At 39.0% G+C, this 23,282-nt stretch overlaps 1 protein-coding gene across 1 annotated transcript in view; it reads right to left on the bottom strand.

Moving 5' to 3' along the window:
- The window catches only part of LOC128606958 (SH3 and multiple ankyrin repeat domains protein 2-like), a 51,069-nt gene that overhangs the window by 3,698 nt on the left and 24,089 nt on the right, over positions 1-23,282 (bottom strand). Inside the window, exon 2 of the mRNA XM_053623534.1 lies at positions 499-702. Coding sequence (XP_053479509.1) covers positions 499-702 — 204 coding nt within the window. The remainder of the gene's footprint in view (positions 1-498; positions 703-23,282) is intronic.

Here is a 23,282-nt window from a genome sequence, read left to right as displayed (position 1 = left end):
ATGTATGCATGAATAAACCTGGCACTGAAAAAGAGCTGCACTGCACTAAAGGAAATTCGCTTCTATTTCGTTTTGAGCTCACATGAAAGGAGCAGAACATCTCTCTCTCGCTCTTAATTAAAGTCATAAATCAGGTGAAATGATAATAGTATTCCCCAAATGCTCGTGCAGAGAGAGGGCAATGGAGAAAGGAGATGCCATTACAAATTAATAGAGCTTGTGCACTAGAGCACTACACAGATTTTCGATTTGGTGAGAGTTTTCTGTCTTGCTGTCACACGCAACCACAAAAGAAATGTTTTATAGCATCACTCAATCATGTTCGCGTGTGTGTGTGTGTAGGCTGCATTTCTGCGATCAGTTCTTGATTAAAGTGCAGGATTTGGAGAAATAAGTTGTCTGATGAGCCAGTGTCAAATATAACACACTCCTACAGACTCCTACAGACAAAAGCAGGTGTATTCGAGGCACGGCGTCAGGTGCTTTTTTTGCTCTTACCTCTAGGTATGGTATGGGAGTGACACTGGGAAGTGGATACTCCTTCAGAGTGCGCTGTTCATCCAGGAACTTGCCCGCTTTGCCGTTGTACGCAGGCTGGAACAAGCCATAGTTCAGCACGTCCTTCAGGCTCTGGTTCAAGGCGCAAAGGATGCGCTGTTTAGACAGCCAGATAGGTGACTCCACGTTAAACTTCATGCATTTCTACAGAAACACAAACAAAATACACAAGCGGTTCAAATGCGGGACAAAAAGGAAATAAAGCTTTGCTGTATGAAATTACAGGAAACATGGAATACTGCATGGGATATAATGCAATTATGTGCAAATTTTGCATCATGTGACTCCAAAAATCAACACGACCATAGTGCATGAAAGCCAAACGGAGAAGCTTTTTGAGTTTTCCGAGAAAATAACATGACATCTACTTTGAGAGGAAATCTACAGGGATGTTCTTGTAGTTTTAAGTGATCAACTGGCTTCGTTGGATGATTTCTTTTAACTGCAGAGGTAAGAAAAAAAATGGAAGAAACTTCCAAATATGAATCGGTCGTCTGTCTATTCAACAATGGAAAATTTGGGGAAAACAAAACGAGAGATCTATACAATGTACACAATTTGGACTAGACAAAGTGGGCATGGTCCATACAGGTAGGATTTGTTTGATTTGTTTTTTAACCCTACCACTATGCCCTTGAAAAGAAAAAAGGTATTTTTATTCATTCACAAATTATAACAACAAATAGCAACTTAACATTAACTCATTAACATTTTTATTAGGATTTTAACATGACATTAACGTTAACATTAACTCCTGAACTTGACACCATGTGGAAATTTCTGGAACGCTTTCTACCTTCGATCTAATGTGACTGAGTTAGCAAGCTACAGTAACTATGTTTTAAAGCAGTGATGTCTTTCCCAAATTAGGAAAAATGTTATTTGAGGTTATAGCTGGCAACGATAGTTATCTAATAATATTTGATCAGACTTGTATCAGATTTATTTTACGTTTGTTACATTCCAGAAAGATCAAAAAATTGAGCTGGACATGCTATCAGGATCTACTATAAAAATGGGACATACAGTAAATGCTGCTATGAGTCAAAATGGGTTCGCACAAGTTTTACAACATTTTTGTAATTTATTTATAAAATGGTTTCTTTTTAGAGAGCTCCAGAGAGATCATTTGTTTTCCTCAAAAAGATGGAGGAAAGGAAGAAAAATGGGGCTACCGATTTCGGCTATTTTTTCGGCTATTTTCAAGTCTTTCTGCTGAAACCTGGCAACCCTCCTCACAAGCTTCCACAAGCAGTTCTTTAAAGTTTAATATTAATGTAAAAACCGTTTTTCCCCCCTTCCTGCCAGACCCCAAGGGACACACCTAGTCTGAAGCTTTCTGGCAAGCTTCTCCAAAAAAAATAATAAATAAAATAAAATAATAATAAATGAAATAAAAATAACAGCTTTATAGCAGCTTTCAGGGTAAAAGATATAAACTAAAGGTACAACAACAAGTGTACACTTGAGGATGCCACCCCAATGACAAGGAAAGGTGTAGTTTAGTACCCTTTTTTCTTCTTGGGTATAGAACCAACTTTTGGGACCATTAAAAACAAATCAAGCAGCTGTCTAACAACTCCACAAGCACTCCATTTACTCCATCACGACTACCAAAAATGATGCATATCTTCACTTCAATACAAAAATAACCCAGTGCATAATTATTTTAACAAAGTGGACAGATGACATTGTGAGTCATCATCATCCTGTTTCAGTCAACCTGTACCCACTGTGGCATCAGATTCCTGTCCTGATGTTTTCATTTCCTTGAAGGTTCGATGTGTTGTCTGTTCTGAGATGCTTTTCTGCTCACCATGGTTGTACAGAGTGGTTATCTAAGTTAACATAGCCCTCCTGTCAGCTTGAACCAGTCCGACCATTTATCTCCGACCTCTCTCATAAACAAGGACTTTCCAACCATCCTGTGTAAACTCTAGACACTGTTGTATGATGTGAAAATCCCAGGAGATCTACAATTTCTGAAATACTCAAACCTATTATGACCTTCCCCAAACTGTTGCCACAAAATTGGAAGCACACAAGTTCCTGGAAACGTCTTTGTACGCTGCAGCATTACAATTTCCCTTCCAAACCTGTTCCAGCATGATGATACCCCTGTCCACAAAGCGAGCTCCATGAAGACATGGTTTGCTAAGGTTGAAGTGGAAGAACTCGAGTGTCCTGCACAGAACCCTGACCTCAACCCCACTGAACACCTTTGTGATGAACTTGAATGCTGACTGCATGCCAGTAACTGACCTCACTAATGCTCACTGAATGAGCTCAAATCCCTATAGCAGGGGTCGGGAACCGTTTTTCCACCAAAGAGACATTGTTTTCCTTTTTTGGTTAATGTTTTCCCCCAAAAAGAGTCATTGCAAAAACTATTATTTTACTATTATAAAAACAAACATGGTTTTTCAATAACATTTCAAAAACAATGACTTTATGGTCCATTGAGTAGGGCCATAGACAACTCAAAAACAAACAAATATGCAACAAACAACAGCTACCATTGCAATATGGAAGTAATCGTGCAGGCCTTTCACTTGGCGGTTGAGTTTCCACCTGAGCAGCATAAAACCTCTTCTGTGTATATGAGTCTGTAGACGCATCCAATGCAAGAGAAAAAAAAATCTGCCGAAGTTATATTCGTGCTCTTTTCCCTCCCCATCTCACATGTCATCATGGGCAAATAAAAGACGGGCTGACAGGGACACATCTTTTATTTTCGGAATGATTTTCTCCTTGTTCGGGGAATCCACAAACAGTTCAGTTGCCATTCTCAACATGCATGACTTTACATATCCTCTGTCAGTAAAAGGTTTTCCTTGTCTTACAATCTCCAGTGAGCCAGCAAAGCTTGCAGCCGCTGCTGTTTGGCTTGCAGTTTACATTGGAGCTTTCGCCCAGCGGGTGCTTTGCTGCAAAATCTGCATGATGGGTTTCGAAATGTCTCTTAACATTTGATTTTTTAAATGAGGCAACACGTTCTGTGCAAATCAGACACAGCAGATCACCAGAGCTTTCAATAAAAGCATATGTTTCAGCAGGGCCGGCCCGAGGGGTTGTGGGGCCCACGGCGAGATCATGAATATGGGCCCCACTGATATAAAAACTGTCATAGCACTACAAATTGGCGAGTGAAGAGCACAAAACAATTCCATTTTCCATATTTAAGTGCATAGATGTTTACTATGTACAACATATTCAAAATACTAATACAACAATTGTATCAGAACTCTACGTATAAAAATGCTAATATTTAAACCCTAACCCTAGGTGGCTCAGTTGGAGTAGTCTCTGCTTGGGAATCTGATTGATGGGGTTCTGAAGACTGAGGTTCTGCTTCAGGATCAGTAGATGGAACTTTAATTTCAAATATCCATTAAAGAAATGACTAAACAATTCCTTTATTTATCTACAATGTTATGTTGCGTAATATAAAATAATACAATTAGTCTTCGATAGCAAACTAAACAACATTATAATCCTCACCAGCAGCACTATGAGAAAATTGAGATGGAGCCTGGCCTGTCTCTGTAGCTGTGGGTCCACTGAGAAATTTCCACAAAGCCGGTAGCTAGTACATTAAAAAAAAAATAAAGCATGTAATCAAAGGTGTAATTCTAAGTGTATGACATTCAAACATGCATAAACAGGTAGAAATGTATGCTACATTAAGTATTTCAGCTAGTTTAATGGCTTTAAAATATGCCCAGCACAAAATGTTATTGCATTAGGCCTTAGTGGGAGATGAGTATAATTATTATTTATTAAAACAGGAGTATTAATAATACAGCAATAAACAATGTCAAGCAGAACATAGCTTTACTTTGAGCTTGCTTTTCTTCACCTGCTTTTCTTTTTTTCCTTTTTTCGGCTCCTGAAAGATGCAGTTTAGGTGCCATGTTATACCACAACTATAATCTTTGTAGCGTTCTTTCTTTTTGTCTGTTAATTTAATGAAAATGAATCGCATCTTTCGTTGTAACGTGTGATCAGACGTTATGGTGTTATGAAATACTAATCACTCAGTTGTCGCTATTACCATAGTCATGGGAACTTTCCAAACAAGAATAATGAGACTTGCATATTTTTTTTTTTACAGAATGCCTTTTCTGTCATGCATTTTACTTATGCTTATTAAATATTCATAAAGAGTAAGCAGTGCGAAAGACTAAAATAGGACATTTCCCTGCATTTCTGTCGAACGTGAGCAATGAGCATTTTGGAGCAACGCGTGGAATTCCGTGAATACGAATAATTACGGTACTCGAGTTCTCGTCAATCCATCGCTGCGTGAATAAATTATGTAAATTACCGTGTATTTTTCTAATGTTTTCTGCTTTTAGTTATAATAATGTTTTGTATTTTGTATTTGTATTTACTTGCATAATATGGATGAGTTATTTAGTCCTCACCATTTTTGTGATTTACGTGTTATTGAATGAGGTACATGCAAGTACGTGTTTAATACACTTTCTGCTCACTGCATAAAAACCTGAAATCGGGAAAACCTAGAAGTCGGATGGGCCCATCTGGCAAATCAGGGTCCCAAGCGACCGCTTGTTTCGCCTGTTGTACGGGCTGGCCCTGTGTTTCAGTCTTGTCACGTTTAATTAAATTAAATTAAAAACAACTTCAAATATATTATTGCAAATTGACTTCTCATTCCTTTCGGTTGGCTGTACAACAAAGGAGTTGTAATTGACTAAGCATTTTCTGCAGGAAACTGATCTATAATAATGGGTCTAACATTTTAACAATGATATGTTGGTGAAGGTTGAGACACCAGGCAAGCCACATGATTTTTATCAAAGAGTCATGTGTGGCTCGCGAGCCATAAGTTCCCGAGCACTGCCCTACAGCCACGCTTCAAAATCTAGTGGTAAGCCTTCCTAGAAGAGTGGAGGTACTTGCACCAGCAAAGAGGGAATAAATCTGGAATGGGATGTTCAGCTAGCATATATGGGTGAGATGGTCAGGTGTCCACAAACTTTTGGCCATATAGTGTGTATTGTTATATTTCCCAGCCCTGTACCGTGGTTTTCAATATACCATGGTATCTGCTTATAACTTCAGCTTTTCAAACAGGATTAGTTGAAATGTCTTTATAACCTTGTACATTATTCAGTTAAGAACTTATATTAAAATGTACTTTGTTCAGAGGATTGCCCTTATTCTTTATGTTTCAGGCAATGCAGAAATACCATTTACTTAAATTTATACAGATATATTTGTCTATAACCCTTTGAATTCCCATCAATCCTATCTTAAATATCTGTTATTTCTCTCACATAGCTACAGTACATACCATTTCCTATCAGTATCACTGCATTTGCTAAATAATTCATGTAGCTACTGGGAAATCATCTTTGATAAATAACAGAATAATAAGGTAGGACTTTAAGGGGTTAAGCACTATGCTACGATGTTTTTTTAAAAACATATTGTAGCGTATTTCCCTTCAAACCTGATGGATCATTTCCAGAGATCCCTCAGAAAAAAATGAGCTATCCTCTAGAATCTAATCAGAGAGTGATGAGACGATTGGAAGCTGAACAGCACTAAAATAGCGATAATATCCCTTATCCTCAGCTCTTCAGACACCTCCAAGGACATCTCGTTCAGCGTCTGTGTTCTTTTAAATCACCATCCCCACATCAACACACTCATATTTCAAGTGACACCCCTGTAAATGATATTTAGTGGCATCATCATCTACACCAGCATAGCATAACATTAATGGTGTAACTATTTTAAATTGCATTTAAATTACCCTCACGCTCCTAGATGAAAGTTGTTATGTTAAAGGGAAGTTTGGTTGGAAAAAAAAAAAAGAAAAAAGAAAAAAAAAAGAAGCTATATTTTGGGTCAATTATGATTCCTCATTAAGCAATTTACTGCATGTGCTTTGTTTACAAATACGAAATGGGTCCAGTGAGTATGGCTAAATCAGATCTGATTATTTCAGCTAACCCTGGTTCTGTTTATAATGGCTTGAGCTCACTAGACAAGGCAATTACACCTGCCATGTATGGTTTAATTACCTTGAACAAAACAAATTGGAATATACAGTATACATACAAGGGCGGCTGTGGCTCAGGTGGTAGAGTGGGTTGTCCACTAATCGTAGGGTTGGAGGTTCGATTCCCAGCCCACATGACTCTGCATGCTGAAGTGTCCTTGGGCAAGACACTGTACCCCAAGTTGCTCCTTGCATGGCACCTCTGCTACCATTGGTGTGTGTGTGAATGGGTGAATGAGACACAGTATGAAGTGCTTTGGATAAAAGCGCTATATAAGTGCGCCATTTACCGTTTACATAGGAAATACATAGAATATCTCCAGAAAATACCTGCAGTGTGCTTCAAGAATACAGTCACTGTAGATGTACAGTAGTAAAAATTAAGCGGAGCATACAAAGTTACCAGAGAAACAGAATGTCTCTGTTTTTATCTACATTTGTTAAAATGTTTGAACAGTCCCTTTTACTTTGTTTCAATGGATCTCAGAAGTACAAAGTCATCCTTAATGAAGATGGATTGAGAAATTGGTGCATGACTGGAAAAGGAAATTCACTGAAATTCACTGAAATTCACAAATCCAACTGAAATTCACTAAACACACACTAAACTGCTTCAACTTCAGGTCCATCTTTTACTCTCCGATAAGAGGCACTTGTATGTGCACTACGTTGAGAGCTTCCTATTTATACCTCTTTGTTGTAAATAATAATAATGATAATAATAATAATAATAATAATAATAATAATAATAATTCTACTGAGGAATACACTTTTGAGGAATAGGAACAAACCTAGACGTGTATCCAAACTATTTCTTAGACACACTGGTGATATCTTTGGCATTGACACCTGCAAAGATGAAAAGCTCAAGCTTTTTCATTTCCTCTTTCTTCAAATTTCATTGATCTGTTCTATATAATCTACAGCACTCCTGCATGCAGCCTTTCTAGATGTTCAACATGCAAACTCATTAACACAGCCACGGAAATCACAGTGCCAAGGGATCAGTTTCTGTCAGTCTTCACTCCTTGTGCATCACAACAGGAGTTGTTTACTGTCTCTCCTGCAAGGGATGCAATCAGCTGTACATCAGAGAAACCAAGACGAGACGTTTTTTGAACTGTACTAGAGCGATGCGACATCATTCCTCCACAAGATCTTCTCCCAATTACTGATTTGATTATGGTGGTGGAGAATCCAGTCTAACTCGCCATTCAGGTATTCAATTGCACAGTATATTTATTTCTCTTATGTCAGATTATTAGTTTTCCTCAACTGAAATGGGTGGAATACTTGTGCATATCTCAATCATAAGTGAAGTTCTAGTTTTTCAATGTCTGGTTATATCCAAAAGTGAAAAACTTGCATTTAAAGATTAAACTCTTCTCTGTTTTGACGCTGTGATAGCACAGGTGTGTTACAGACATTTTGAGATACAGTATCTGATTATAACCAAAACAGAGCAGGCTGTTTACAACATGTAGCTATATAGCAAAGCCTGAAATTCAGTAAAATTCACTGTGTTAACTAGCAGACTAACTGTTTTTACTGCTGTATTTGTTAAACATGCTCTTGGCAGGCAGAAAGCCAAGGCAAGGTTAGAAATGAGCCTAAATAAAAATATCTCCAATCATTTTGGTAAAATATATTTGTGCTTTTTTTAAAAAAAAAAAAAAAAAAAAAAAAAGTAAAGACTGATAATCTATATTATCATCAGTAATATATTGCATTACTGTTTTCCAGAACGCAGCTACAGCAACATCCGACATCCGGTTTTCCTCAGACCACCACATTTTAAAGCATATACTTCTTATCTATTAGCCATAAAATATTTTTTTTTGTGTAACCTGAAATCATGATTCATACAATGGATATAAAAAGTCTACACACCCCTGTGAAAATGGCATTTTTTTTGTGGAGTAAAAGAACAACCCTAAATTAATGTCAGATCTTTTTTCCGAATTTAAATGTGAAAATGCAAAGTATACAAATAAAGTAATACAAATTTAAAAAGATAATCAGAAACCTTTTAGGGGGAAAAATACAAATAAAAAAAGCTTACAATAACTTAGTTGCATACATGTGCACACCCCTAAACTAATACTTAGCTGAAGTACCTTTTGAATTTATTACACCTCTCAGAATTTTTAGGGAATAGTCTATCAGCGTGGCACATTTTGACTTGAAAATATTTTCCCACACTTTCTTGCAAAAACATTCTAGATCCATCAAATTGTAAGGGCATCTCCTGTGCACAGCCCGCTTCAGGTCACCCCGCACATTTTTCGGTTAATTTGGGTCTGGGCTCTGGCTAGATCATTCAAAAACTTTGATCTTCTTTTGCTTAAGCCATTCCTTTGTTGATTTGTATGTATGCTTTGGGTCATTGTCGTGCTGAAAGGTAAAATTCATTTCCATCTTCAGCTTACTAGCAGACCCCTGAATGTTTTGCACTAAAATTGGCTGGGTTTTCTAGCCATTCATGATTCCCTCCACCTTGATAAAAACTGCAGTTCTGGCTGAAGAAAAGCAGCCCTAAAGCATGATCCTGCCACCACCATGCTTCACCATGGGAATGATATATGGGTCAGATATTCCTGCAGCTCCTTTAATGTTTCTGTACTGTAGGTCTCTTGGCAGCCTCCCTGGTAAGTTTTTGTCTTGTCTATTTTGTAAATTTTAGCGGTACTGTACGTCCTGTTCTTGGTGATGTCACTGTGATACTAGATTTTCTCCACTTGTTGATGAACACCTTCATGGTCTTCCATGGTACATATAATGTTTTGGAATATTTTTTTTAACCCTTTCCAGATTGATTCCTTTCGACAGTGAGACCCTGTACATGCTTTATAAGCTCTTTGCAGACCATAGCTTCAACAGTCAGATGAAACCAAGAAGATGTCAAGAAAATCCTACAGAAGCAGCTGGTCTTTATTTGGGGTTAATGAGAATAATTTAATTCATGACAGCTGTGGCAGTGTAAAGTGCTTTGTAAAAAAGCGCTATATGGGAAGTGGTAGCTCAGTGGTTAAGACATTGGAGTACTGATGGGAAGGTTGTGAGCTGTCACTGCTGGGCTCTTGCACAAGGCCCTTAATCCTCAACTGCTCAGATTTATAAATGAGATAAATGTAAGTCACTTTGGATAAGCGAGTCTGCCAAATGCCATAAATAGTATTAATACTTTTGAACATGAGATTGAATAACTTAATAACTTAATACTTCTGAACATGAGATTGAATGTGATTGGTTCATTCTGAACACAGCCACATTGCCAGAAATAAAAGGGTGTGCACAATTATGCAACCAGGTTATTGTAACTTTCTTATTTTTCCCCTAAAATGTTTGATTGTTTTTCACTTCATTTTTCCATCCATCCATCCATCCATCTTTTATACCATTTTATCCTTTTCAGGGTCACGGGAAACCTGGAGCCTATCCCAGGATGCATCGAGCACAAGACGGGGTACACCCTGGACAGGGTGCCAATCCATTGCAGGGCCACTTCATTTTTATACATTGTAATTTCACATTGAGGGTGGAAAAAGTTCTGACATGATTTATCATGGTTTAATTTTTTTCATCACAAAAACCTGCCATTTTAACAGGGGTGTGTAGACTTTTTTATATCCATTGTAAATGAAGATATGTAAAAGTAAGACGCTAATGAAAGCCATTTTTCAGCTGTTTTATCACAGGAAAAAGCAGAGTTTTTCTTTCAATTAAGATTGTACAAGTGCTAACTTCAATCTACGTCTCGCTCTATGTCTCTGTGTCTCTATTCTCCGCTCCAGACCTGTACTCTTTATAAAGCACTTACTCTCAGCAGCCACAAACTCGACACATCAAACTCTTCAAACTCACTGCCATGCTCACATTCTGCAGCTTCCTTGCAGTTTCTATATCAATATGAAGTGCCTGTGAGCCGTTATGAGCTTCTCTTTCCCTGTTCATCAATAATGAATTAGTCCAGTCTCTGTCAGTGCTTATGAAACACATACAGGCATTTTCCAGCGCAGAGCTGAACTGATCAAAAGAAAACCGGCACAATCCAACATACCAGAGAGAGATCGAGATTGAGATGAAAGTGAGTGTGTGTAAGCGAGAGACACAGGGAAGGACAGAAGGAGAGTACCCATATTCATTACAGAGTCTCTATATATCTTAAAGGAAATACATCAAATGCTACTTTGAACTCCTGTTACTTCACCAAAGCCATGGTTCTCTGCATTAACAAGACAAAGACGAAGACTCTGTTTTATACAATCACACTACACAAACACTTTACTCAGCTTTTCCCACAGCATATGTCTTAAATATGTTGGATGACACACCACACACATAGCTCATTCAGCTCACACAGTCTCTGCTAACGAATAAGACGTGGTAAAACGTGGGTCAGTTGTGAAGTAGGTGTGATAGAGTACCTGTATACATCTGTATTGGTGTGTATAGGTCTGTGTGGGGGTAAATCACAGCATCTCCCCTGGATCAGTGTCTTATAGGACAAAATGTTTCTCTGTTCGTTTGGTCTGTCACACTCAACAGGAATATAACTCAATCATACTTCTTCATTTGCAGTCAGAAATGAAACTCTTATTCCAGTACACTAATAAAATAACTGTACTATTCACTATCGTTCAGTTTGTCTTTAAAGAAACTATTACATGCTTCAAATGAATTTTAATCCATCTGCAGTAGATTTTCCATGAATTCTTTTTCCTCCAGTTGAAAGTTAAGTGGGTTTAATAATGTGAAGCAGTTACCTGCCCGAGGCTGATTATTTCTCAAAAACAGCATGTCCCAAAGTGTTTTTATTCCTCTTATAATATGTCATGAAGCAGAAGCTGATACATTTGCTAAATATCCATCCATACATCCATTTTCCATACAGCTTATCCTATACAGGGACAAAGGAGCCTGGAGCCTATCCCAGGGAACTCAGGACACCCTGGACTGGGTGCCAACCCATCGCAGGGCACAATCACACACACATATTCACACTACGGACAATTTGGAAATGCCAATCAGCCTGCGATGCATGTGTGACGGCAGGCCTGCGGCCCACACACACAACACGAAGCACGGTCTTCGCGCAACTGCCGGCGAGGTGCTGAAATTGTTTTGGACAGCAAGTGTGAGTGACGCTGCTGCTTGGATGAGTCTCGTCGGGGTTCCCAACAGCACCAGCCACAAGACCCCACAACTGATGCCACCAGAAGAAGAGGCCAGCTGTCAAAGGCCGGGTCCGGCTAGGCTGCATGGCCCAGGAAGAAGGGGACGCCACAGGTCGAACCCCCTCAGGTGAGACACTCATAACATCTAACCCAGTCTCATTTGTGTCTCATCAGGTCTCTCGGGAAGGGAGCTTTTGGTGCAAACAGAAGGAGGACACCCGACTGAGGCACTCCTGGGGCCATGTGCATCTGATCGACAGCGTGGACCAGCAGCCAGAGCAGTGCCTCCCATCCAACTACTTCCTGGTGTCCAACAGCCTCCTGTACCACTGGACGGCATGCCGGTGTCAGCCTTGCGACCTTCTGGTCATACCCTGCTCCAGAACACAGGCCCTGATGCACCTGGCCCACAGCCACCCGCTCAGCAGCCACCTCAGGGCCCACAACACCCTGGCCAAGCTGTGGGATCAGTACCTCTGGCCCAGTATGGATGCTATTCAGATGATAGAATCTTTTAACTACTAAAAAGCTACTTCATTTTCATTTTGGTATTAAAATAACTACCACCTCATTACTGAGAACATTAGCCACTTAGCTCACTTTAGCCAAGCTCCCCAGGATCAGAATCCTATTTAATTCATCAAGCTTATATGCATGTATACTTAATAAGCTTTGGAAACATGTGTATTCCACTGCCCGAATGCACAGAATTCAACAAAACAACAGGAAACACAAGGAAAGTTGTGGAGCACAGCCTTTCAATAAACAGCAGCATAGTGGGACAGAAGCGATTTTCCCCAGTGGGCATTGATGGCAGTATTTTCTGTAATCCTTTTCCTGAATGTTGCTTCTCACCTCATTTACCCCAAACCCCAAACTGCCCACATTTCAGATTATCTCAGAGTGTCCCAGTCCCAGTGTGTAAACGGCGTTAGCTCGAGCAGTGTCTGCTACAGTTACTCATAAATCTTGCTTGGAGGAGGCAGAGTAGCATGGCCAGCTGGAGATGAGGTTATCAGCATGACTAAACACAATTCACACAGATATTCCCATTTCAGATGAGTTCAAACCCATAACCGGTGCAGTCATGCGGAATAACACGAACCATAAGCCCCCTCATTTCAGTCATTATAGGTTCAGTATTTTAGAGCAGCTGTCAGAGGTTCTTCTGAAGCACTGAGCGCATGTCCTTTGTGACAAGTTCATTGAGAAAAATCTGTAACTTTTTGAGTAAGAAATGAAAAAACTAATTGAACATAAAACAAATATAAGGAACCAGGATGGAGTTATTATTGCACAAAATCTCATTTGAGCTTTTCAGTGACCGCTACAACAATATGAATTCCACGTACTATGTACACAGTGAGTGAAGATACCGCTGAGTTATCCCAACACGGTTCAATCATTTACTCAAACTGTCACACTACAGTGATTACCACAGCATCATCGGAGTGATTAAACAATACAGGTAGTCACTTTCAGGTTACAATAAACGATTACGGCCACAGTAGAGATATGTGACCATGTTTATTTTCTAGAATTAAAGCCGGTTTTAGACTGCAATTTCAGCTTTCTTTTAAACATGAATTCTGCTTTCTACCAAAAAATCCTAAAGGAGAATGTCCGGTCTTTAGTCCCTAGGTTGAAACTCAAGTGTAACTGGATTATTCAGCAAGACAATGATCCAAAGCACAGAAGTAAGTCCTAGTCCTAGAAGTAAAAGGAAATCTTTTAAAATATTCGATTTTATGTGCGAGTGCGAAATTGGGACAGAAAATCGTATAGCTGGCTACGTAGGAAAAGTCACTTTAAGGTAGGTGTGTGTGTGTGTGTGTGTGTGTGTGGTCAGTAATTGTTCTCTGACTCAGAACCCATGGGGAATATAAAGCCAGGTCCTCAGTATTCTGCTAGTGTTTCTTATTTTTCCCAAGCCAAAGCCACTCACTGTCAACTAGGCAACACTCACTGCATTAATAACACGAAGCATCTGTCTCAGCCTGCTTCTGTTCCTTCTTTAGCTTGCAACATACAGTATATAAGGCAGTGCATCTCAAACGTTTTAGGCTATGGTCCCCATAGAGGATAGTTTTGTACCACGGACCTCCCACAGCTCGCACGTACAAGAGACGGGGCGCTGTGGGTTCAGGATACAGGTGGTGTGGGTACAGGATGGACCCCAGTGTGAGAAATGCTCTTATCAGATATTCACCCCAATTCAGAGGCATTCCTCAAGAAACCTGACTGCACTGAAGTCCTGCACCTTTTATACCCATCCACAAGTGTGTTGTTCTTCGCAGCAGTGTGCTTGGGTGGAAACATGAACAAACTGAAAAACCTAGTCAGGAAAGCAGATTGTGTAGACAGGTGAAGCCCGCACTCCCTAAGAGCTTAACAGAGAGAAGGATGGGGGATAAACTGGTCTCAATCCTTCTCAGCACGGCTCATCCACTCAACCACAGCATGCTGGTACAGACTGTACACACCTTCAGACAACGGTTCATGACTGAATTTTTAATTCATTAGTGCTCATCTCTCTCTCTCACATCGATATCTCTTTGTACATACATATATATATATATATATATATATATATATATATATATATATATATATATATATATGCACATGATATATACATGTACCACCAACCTAAACACTGTTGCAGACTAACTACACCTCTTCATGACAGCAGTATTCCCTAATGGCAGTTGCCTCTTTCAGCAGGATAATGCTCCCTGCCACACTGCAGAAATTGTTCAGGAATGGTTTGAGGAACATGACAACGAGTTCAAGGTGTTGATTTCACCTCCAAATCCCCCAGATCACAATCGAGCATCTGTGGGATGTGCTGGACACACAAGTCCATGAAGGCCCCACCTCGCAACTTACAAGACTTAAAGCATCTGCTGCTAACGTTTTCGTGCCTGATACCACAGCACACATTCTGAAAAATGAGCCACTATGGACACTTTGGACATGCCAATCAGCCTACCATATATGTCTTTGGACTGGAGGAAACCCCCACAGCACAGAAGTGAACATGCAAACTCCTCACACACAGGGCAGCGGCGGGAGTCGAACCCCAACCCTGGCGGTGTGAGGCAAACCACTGCTAACCAATAAGCCACCGGGCGCCCTTGAAGATAACCATAATTTAGTCAAACCATATTGTCAAAAACTGGTTAAGCCAATAGGAGCTACAATACAGCACTGAGTTAAGGACACCAAGACAATTTACAACAAACAACAAACTCAAAGAGAAAACACAATGAGCATGACAACACAAGGAGCACAATAACCGAGAGTTCCACTAGAAAAGGCAATTTCATAAATAACTCAAAAAAGTTACAGTGATATACACTTTACAATAAAGTAGCAAAGTCCTTGCCAAGTCCTCACAAAGTCCAAGTAAAAGTTCTGAGGTATTTGTAGGGTGTTGAGCAACAGCTGATTAGAATTCAGGTGCGACTGAGGTGAGGTGTGTGCAGCTGAGCGTTGCGGTACAGAGACAGGTGGAGCAGCTGTGGGGGGCATGACACCATACTACAAATATAATATGAATACTGTATATTAAGCACTTCACACATAACTGTTGTTTCAAATTGACCCTTCGGTGAACTCCATACGGTGTAGTTACTGTCACTACATATGACAATCTCTAGAGCCTGGAATCTACACACTGAACAGAAGATTTACAACTTTTTTGAGCATTTCATAGAGCAAACAGATTTCTAAAATGCACCTGAAGGCTACTTCCATAGCACCGCAATCTCAAACAATAATGTTTGAAGTATAATGACTAACGCTTTCCTTCCTGAGTTGCATTGTCCCTCCTCTGGCATGTAGGAGACTGTAATTAGGCAAATGATTGAAGAACATTTAGTGTGAATGCTCCACTGGTTCCTGTTAAATATTTTCTAGCATCAGTTAGCCAAACAATAATTAGCAAATTACCGTTCTCCATTTTAAAGTAATTACCGATTTCATTTCAATCTTTGTTTTAGTCACACATGGTATTAAGTTGTAACCTGGAACTTTGAGTCCACGTTTGAGTCCAAGTTTCTCATGAATGAGAAAAGAAGCTCTTGCTCTTTTGTTTTTAAGAGCTAACAGCAAAATATTACCATTTTTCCTACTATTAAAAAAAAACAACACAAATTGCATTTCATTTCATGTTTTATCATTTATTATCAGTCAACATGTTTAATGGAGGTTTTCGGTTTAAGGATTTGAAATTGCACACAATCTGAATGTTTATGAAGTGTCTCGTTTTTGTTTTAGCTGCTTTGAACAATTGAATGTAAATTGAATATAATCTACGGTGTGTCTTGAGTATATCTGGAAATTTGTCCATTTGGAAATCGATGTTTAAATTCCCTGAACATAGTCTTGTCATCCAGGAACTTGTTACAGGAGTGAAATCAGGACTTATTGAGAGTGCCGCTGAGACCAAAAATAATAATAATAATAAACATTCAAGGTCAGAACGTCAAGAATTTGGTTTAGAGTTCTTTTTTTTATTATTATTCCTTTGAATAATTTCATCATAATGTGACTTGGTAGTCAATATGTTTGGTCACTGAATATAAATGATCTTATTATACAGCTGTCTGTGTAGCCATCAATGGTTTCCCTGCTGAAATTAACACCAAGTGTATGTAGTTAGTTCATTACAATCCTCTCCCTGTAGTGTTTAGTGTGTTGAGAAGGAAACTCTCTTTAGATTCAGTAGATAGTACAGTAGGTATGGCCCTGAGGGAGGTGCCAGATTAAACACGACGACTGAAAGCGAATGAAAAGTGTTTCGTGTAATAGAATTTCAGTTGCTTTTCCGTTGAACTTTTGAGGACTCTCAGGACATGGTATGCAGATTGACTTTCCTCTCTATACACCCCTTTCTCATTAAAATGCTATTTCACTCGTCTTTCGCCCAAAGGCTGATAATTAGCCCTAATTTCAATCTTTATTCATTTATGTATGTAAGTAGCCAAATAATGGAAATTTGTCCTGGAGTCTGCAAGAAAGTTTCTGCTATCCATGGACTGATCAGAAAGACATAAAAAGTCGATTCCAGTCTCCTATTTCTGTCTCTGCAGTGCAGAGTCTAGCTGATTGGGTTCTCTGTTGAGAAAAGCTTTATCTCCGTGACGCACTTAAGATCCTGCCGTGAAACACGCTCTCTTCCATGCTGCCTCTTTCTTTTTTCTTACTCACACAGGCCAATTGCATGGTTATTATTCAAGGGGCTAATTTCTCCTCACCCTTAATTTACCCTTGCACTTAGGAACTCATCAGACTTGAAGTAAGTAATCTCATGCTCTGTGCAGGCACGTAAGCTGTGTTCTCTTTCAACGTAAGTGATTGAGAGAGTGTGGATACACGCTTGGATAGACCTGATCGCAAAAAAAATAAAAAAAAAATAGGAGGTTTTACAAAGTAGGAATGATTTAAGGTTGAGCAGCAGAACCTCGTGTCGCTGCTCAGATACTGATCTCTCAGCCGTCTCTCTGATCTCAAAGACTCGCACTTGCAAATGAAACCTTAGAACCAAATAGTCCGTTAGGAGAGACGGCGTTTAGATTAGACTTCAGATCTTTCTTTCATGCTTGTAGTATTGAAAAATTAAGTACGATTAGATATAGATCTGTGTTTCAATACACACAGACATGTGTGCTAAACTATTCGGTACACTCCTTTCCTGCTACATTTATTCATATTGAATCCACAAGCATCTCTTTTATCCATAGTGACATACAGGAGAGCTACAAACCAATTCACGCCTATACTGTAAGTGGTGTGTCAAGGGTTCGGGATTGTTAAGGACCCAACAGTGACTCTCGGGTTTATTCATTTGTTAATCAGTCTGGCCAGCAGAAATTTCAGCATGTGAAGCTTAAAAATGATTCTTATGCAATTGGGAGCATGGTGGTTTAGTGGTTAGCACGTTTGCCTCGCACCTCCAAGGTTAAGAATTCAATTCCCACCCTCTGTTCATGGAGTTAGCATGTTCTCCCCATGCTTCGGGGTTTCCTCTGGGTACTCTGGTTTACTCCCCCAGTCCAAAGACACGTGTTGTAGGTTGATCTCTAAATTGTCCGTAGTGTGTCAATGTTATTGTGATTCTGCAGTGCGATGGATTGGCACCCCGTTCCCTGGGATAGGCTCCAGGCTTCCCTCGACCCTGTGTAGGATAAGCGGTATGGAAAATGGATGGACTTATGCAATTGTGTGTATGTTTAAGACTTGGAAAGTGGTAGCTCAGCAGTTAAGGCGTTGAGCTACTAATGCTCAAATACTAATACTAATGTGACTAATTTTAGACTTTGGCCCGAAATAAGTAAATAGATCACTTATATGTACATTTTTTTTCCTTTAATCTGATCTCTCACTGATACGTTAAATCAAGAGAAAATTGAAAACAAAAACCCAAAACAAATCAAACAGACTGTATTTGGTTAAAATGGGTTTATATTGAATGACAGAAAAATTATGTCATGTAGCTTCTGTTCACTCTGCACGACTCAAAGATGTGCAGACTATATGGTGTGACCATCACAATTTAAAAGCCCATTCTGCCATCTCAGTATTAAAGTGTTGACAATCAGGCAGCACTCAGTTTGCAGTTTTATGTCCTGAAACCTCAAAAAAGTTAAAAAATTAAAAATATGGAGAATGCTATTGTCACTGTTCAGTTAGCGTCTCTTCCTTTAAGAGGCACTAATTGCAGTTGTGGCTTCCATAACAACAGGTGCCATATACTGTTGTTTGGATTATTCACTTTGGTTTATTTCCCTCATTTTGTGCACGTGTTCCTTGTTTTCCTGTAATTACTTTATATAATTAAACCGTCCCCATTTCCATGTATTAGGGCGACATCTTGTGCATTTCTTCTGCAATTCCAAGTCATACTGTCCTTTTTTTAACTAGTGACCTGTGTCTGATTACCTGTCTAGATCTGTCTGCATGTGTTTTGGACTATGATTACGATGCTGAAACTTTGAGTACAAACCTGTGTTTCATGTTTCTCCATGTATATTATATACAGTATCTCACAAAAGTGAGTACACCCCTCACATTTTTGTAAATATTTTATTATATCTTTTCATGTGACAACACTGAAGAAATGACACTTTGCTACAATGTAAAGTAGTGAGTGTACAGCTTGTGTAACAGTGTAAATTTGCTGTCCCCTCAAAATAACTCAACACACAGACATTAATGTCTAAACTTCTGGCAACAAAACTGAGTACACTCCTAAGTGAAAATGAAACTGAATATGACGCTGAGCACGTGCACTCAACTTCTTTGGTGGACCATGGCGAGGCCTGTTCTGAGTGGAACCTGTCCTGTTAAACCGCTGTATGGTCTTGGCTGCCATGCTGCAGCTCAGTGTCAGGGTCTTGGCAATCTTCTTATAGCCTAGGCCATCTTTATGTAGAGCAACTATTCTCTTTTTCAGATCCTCAGAGAGTTCTTTGTCATGAGGTGCCATGTTGAACTTCCAGTGACCAGTATGAGGGAGTGTGAGAGCGATGACACCAAATTTAACACACCTGCTCCCCATTCCCACCTGAGACCTTGTAACACTAACAAGTCACATGACATCGGGGAGGGAAAATGGCTAAATTGGCCTAATTTGGACATTTTCACTTAGGGATGTACTAACTTTTGTTGCCAGCGGTTTAAACATTAATGGCTGGGTGTTGAGTTATTTTGAGGGGACAGCAAATTTACACTGTTACACAAGCTGTACACTCACTACTTTACATTGTAGCAAAGTGTCATTTCTTCAGTGTTGTCACATGAAAAGATATAATCAAATATTTACAAAAATATGTACTCACTTTTGTGAGATACTGTATGGTATTTTTATATTAGATTGTATTCTTTTATATGAAGAACACAAAAGTGCTATATTAAAATTCTTAACTATAATTTGCCATGGTATGTTTTTCTATTTGTCCGCCCCCTGGTGGTAATGACTCTGAGCTCTGTTAAGATGTACATTATGTGCATCATTGTAGATCAGATAGGGCAAGCGGTGGCTTAGTGGTTAGTACGTTCCCGCCACGGCCCTGTGTGTGCGGAGTTTGCATGTTCCTCCGGATACTCCGGTTTCCTCCCCCAGTCCAAAGACATGCATGGTAGGCTGATTGGCATGTCCAAAGTGTCCGTAGTGTATGAATGGGTGTGTGAATGTGCATGTGGTTGTGCCCTGCGATGGATTGGCACCCCGTCCAGGGTGTACCTCATGCTCACAGGGATAGGCTCCAGGTTCCCCACAACCCTGTAGGATAAGCGCTATAGAAAATGGATGGATGTAGATCAGGTCAAGCAGACTATTTTTTTGCGATTGTTGGGCCAACATTGATCATCCCTGGCCTCTACTTAGTCTTACTTCATTGAGTAAACAAAACCTTGAGAATCCAGTCTGCAAGAAAACACTTGGCTCAGCTACATATGTTTGTGCTGTATGAGTGCATGGCCGTGGACTGTAATCTCCTAATTAATTGAGCCACTTTATTTTATGCATGCTGTCCGACAGCCATATGTTTACAACTTCAGCACTGATTGCTCTTTGTAGCATGTTATCTTCCCTTCATCTCCTTTCTCACTCTGTGGGATTTTGGCTCGAGTCCAGACCCTGAGTCTCTGTGGTGGGTTGACGTGAGAACAGGTGCATATGTTTTTCTCCTAATTACACATCCTGAAGGACCACTCCAGAACTGCTGACTCACGCTCTAATACTTCATGCCATGTCAAAAATCAGGTAAATAATAAAGAATGAGCCCAAACACCAGACTTTAATGGGACTGTGAGATGAGAAATGCTCAAGATAAAGATTATATATATATATATATATATATATATATATATATATATATATATATATATATATATATATTTTAAAAAAAAAAATTCATATCCATAATGTTGATAAACCGTGACAGGAACTGCTGTTACATTAGCACTACATTAATTATTCATTCTATAAGCATGTCCACACACGAGGCTTAAGGTCTTAAGCAACCAGACCTGCTGTAGAAATACAAATCTCTCCACTGGGACAGAAAAACCTGCAAAGTATTTGTTTGGCAGTATCATTGTTTGTGGTTTGCAGCAGATAACTGTGCTGGGGAATTTAAAGCTGAGAATTGGCTGAAGCTAAATAGAATCTCAAATCTTAGACAGACATACGGATGAATGCACGGACGGACCAATGGCAAAAATCATAGATATGCAGAAAATGGGCTTGAACATGAATGTGGAAGTAACATCTTTTGTATGACAAACCAGGAAAAGACCTATTTCTTCACCTTGTTTGGATCAATTCCAAAAATGAATCAAATCATCTGCTGGTTATGATGATAATTCCATATAAATATTTATACCACAGCGCTGTTTAATACTTTATTCTGATTGGCTGACAGACGTTCTAAGGTGTGCAATTATTTCTCAGTTAATGCACAGCTAAAGTAGTTCCAGTCAGGTCTTGACCGCATTAGTTCCATATCACTTCACCAGATTAACTGAACTAACGGAAATGCTAATCTACTGTCCACCACAGCACACAGAGCTACCAACAAACAAAATGACAGAAAAATTTGACTTTCCAGAAATAATTAAGGAATAATTGACGATGGGCCGTTTAATTATTACACCCGAAGTGATACTGCAGCCATGAGGCGAAGCGGAGGTTTGAGCCATTGATATGCAGTTATTGATGTGAGAGAGAGGCCGAGAGAGAGAGAGAGAGAGAGAGAGAGAGAGAGAGAGAGAGAGAGAGAGAGCACAAGAAAGAAGCAAGAGAAAGCTCAAGAGAACATGTGTGATTGCAGCAGTGAGACAGAAAAGCCTGTGAACAAGTATCAATAATTATATATTTATTTATTTATTGTATTTTCTGCAGTAATAAAAAACAAAAAATAAGTAGGTCTATCGATATTTATTTATTTATTTGTTCTATTTTTAGCATGAAACAAAAAAACTGTGAATCTCTCTCTCTCTCTCTCTCTCTCTCTCTCTCAAATAACTGCATATCAATGGCTCAAGCCTCCATTACTCGTTCTAAAATTATGTTTAGGAATTAGCAACGGAGGCTTGAGATGGGATGCGCAAGAAATGAGTTCTACACACGAGAGCGTTTTAAGGACAAAAACCTGAAATAAAACATCTGAACAATGTCTTGAGGTGTGGTAACTGTGGTATAAGTGGAATAATTGACTCTGGTCCGTTGAATTATTCGAAAATTGTAGTGTGCATTATTTTTCTAATAATTCAATGGCCCGTCGTCAATTATTCCTTACTCAACCACTTGTTCTCGACATACTGCTGATCAAATGTTCAACAATAATCTAAACAAAAGTGACAGAAAAATAAAAAAAAATATTAAAATAAATAACATATGTAAGTAAAATATTAAATGAGCCAAAACAGAAGTTGATACACGTTTTTACGTATGATCTGCTGCTGTTACTGATCTGTAATCAGGTAATCCTAACATTATGGGCAAATTCATATAAATTCATGTTCATGAAGGTCACACACACACACACACACACACACACACACACACACACAGGATGGGTGAACTGTTTTCTATTATAGGATTAAACACCCAGGAGGCCAAACTCACTTTAACAAGAACAACGCATAAAGTAACATTCAATTAGCATTTACTAATTTTTGAAAACACACACACACACACACACACACACACACACACACACACACACACACACACACAGCCACTCAGACAAACTAAATGCAGTCAGCTGAAAATGCTGAAGCTATAGATTTTCTAATTAAGAGACGATGGAGCATGAATGGAATCATCACCCTTCTACTATAATGATTCTGTGTACCAATGTCCTACAGGGCGGGGTACACTCTGGACAGGGTGCTAAGCAATGTTACTTTTTTTTATTCTAAAAGTGGTGCTGATATCTATTGTATACATTTGTGTCACTGAATAAAAACCTGATCACTTACATTTGTGCTAAATGCATACTGTCATGTGAAAAAATAAGTACAGCCCATGGAAATTGTATTTTTTTTGTTTTGTTTTGTTTTTTTTTTTTACATATTTGGACAAGCAACATTTTATTTAACATAACATTCTATTAATACAGTTGATACACTCTATCAAATGACACATAAAATTGACATTTTGTCATAATTTTCACAATTTTAATGAACAAAAACAGATCAGTCCCATGGAAAAATTAGAATCAGGTGTTGAAGATTGGGTGCCAGTGATAAGAACCTGCTTAGGGAGTGCAGGTGGAACCGGTCTTATATTTATACCCCTCTCATATCTAGTGTCTGGTGTTCCCTTTGTTGTTGAGGTGTGTGGTGTCATCATGCCAAGATCTAAAGAGTTATTTAAGGCCTTCAGAAAAAAAGGTTGCCAATGAGTCTGACAAGGGATTTAAAAAGTTCTCTGAATTATTTGAATTACATCATTCAACCGTAACAAAAATCATCTACAAATGGTGCAGACTGCCAATTTG

The sequence above is a fragment of the Ictalurus furcatus genome, chromosome 4, assembly GCF_023375685.1.
Source record: "Ictalurus furcatus strain D&B chromosome 4, Billie_1.0, whole genome shotgun sequence".
Lineage (NCBI taxonomy): Eukaryota > Metazoa > Chordata > Actinopteri > Siluriformes > Ictaluridae > Ictalurus > Ictalurus furcatus.
This window is presented reverse-complemented; position numbering and strand designations above follow the sequence as displayed.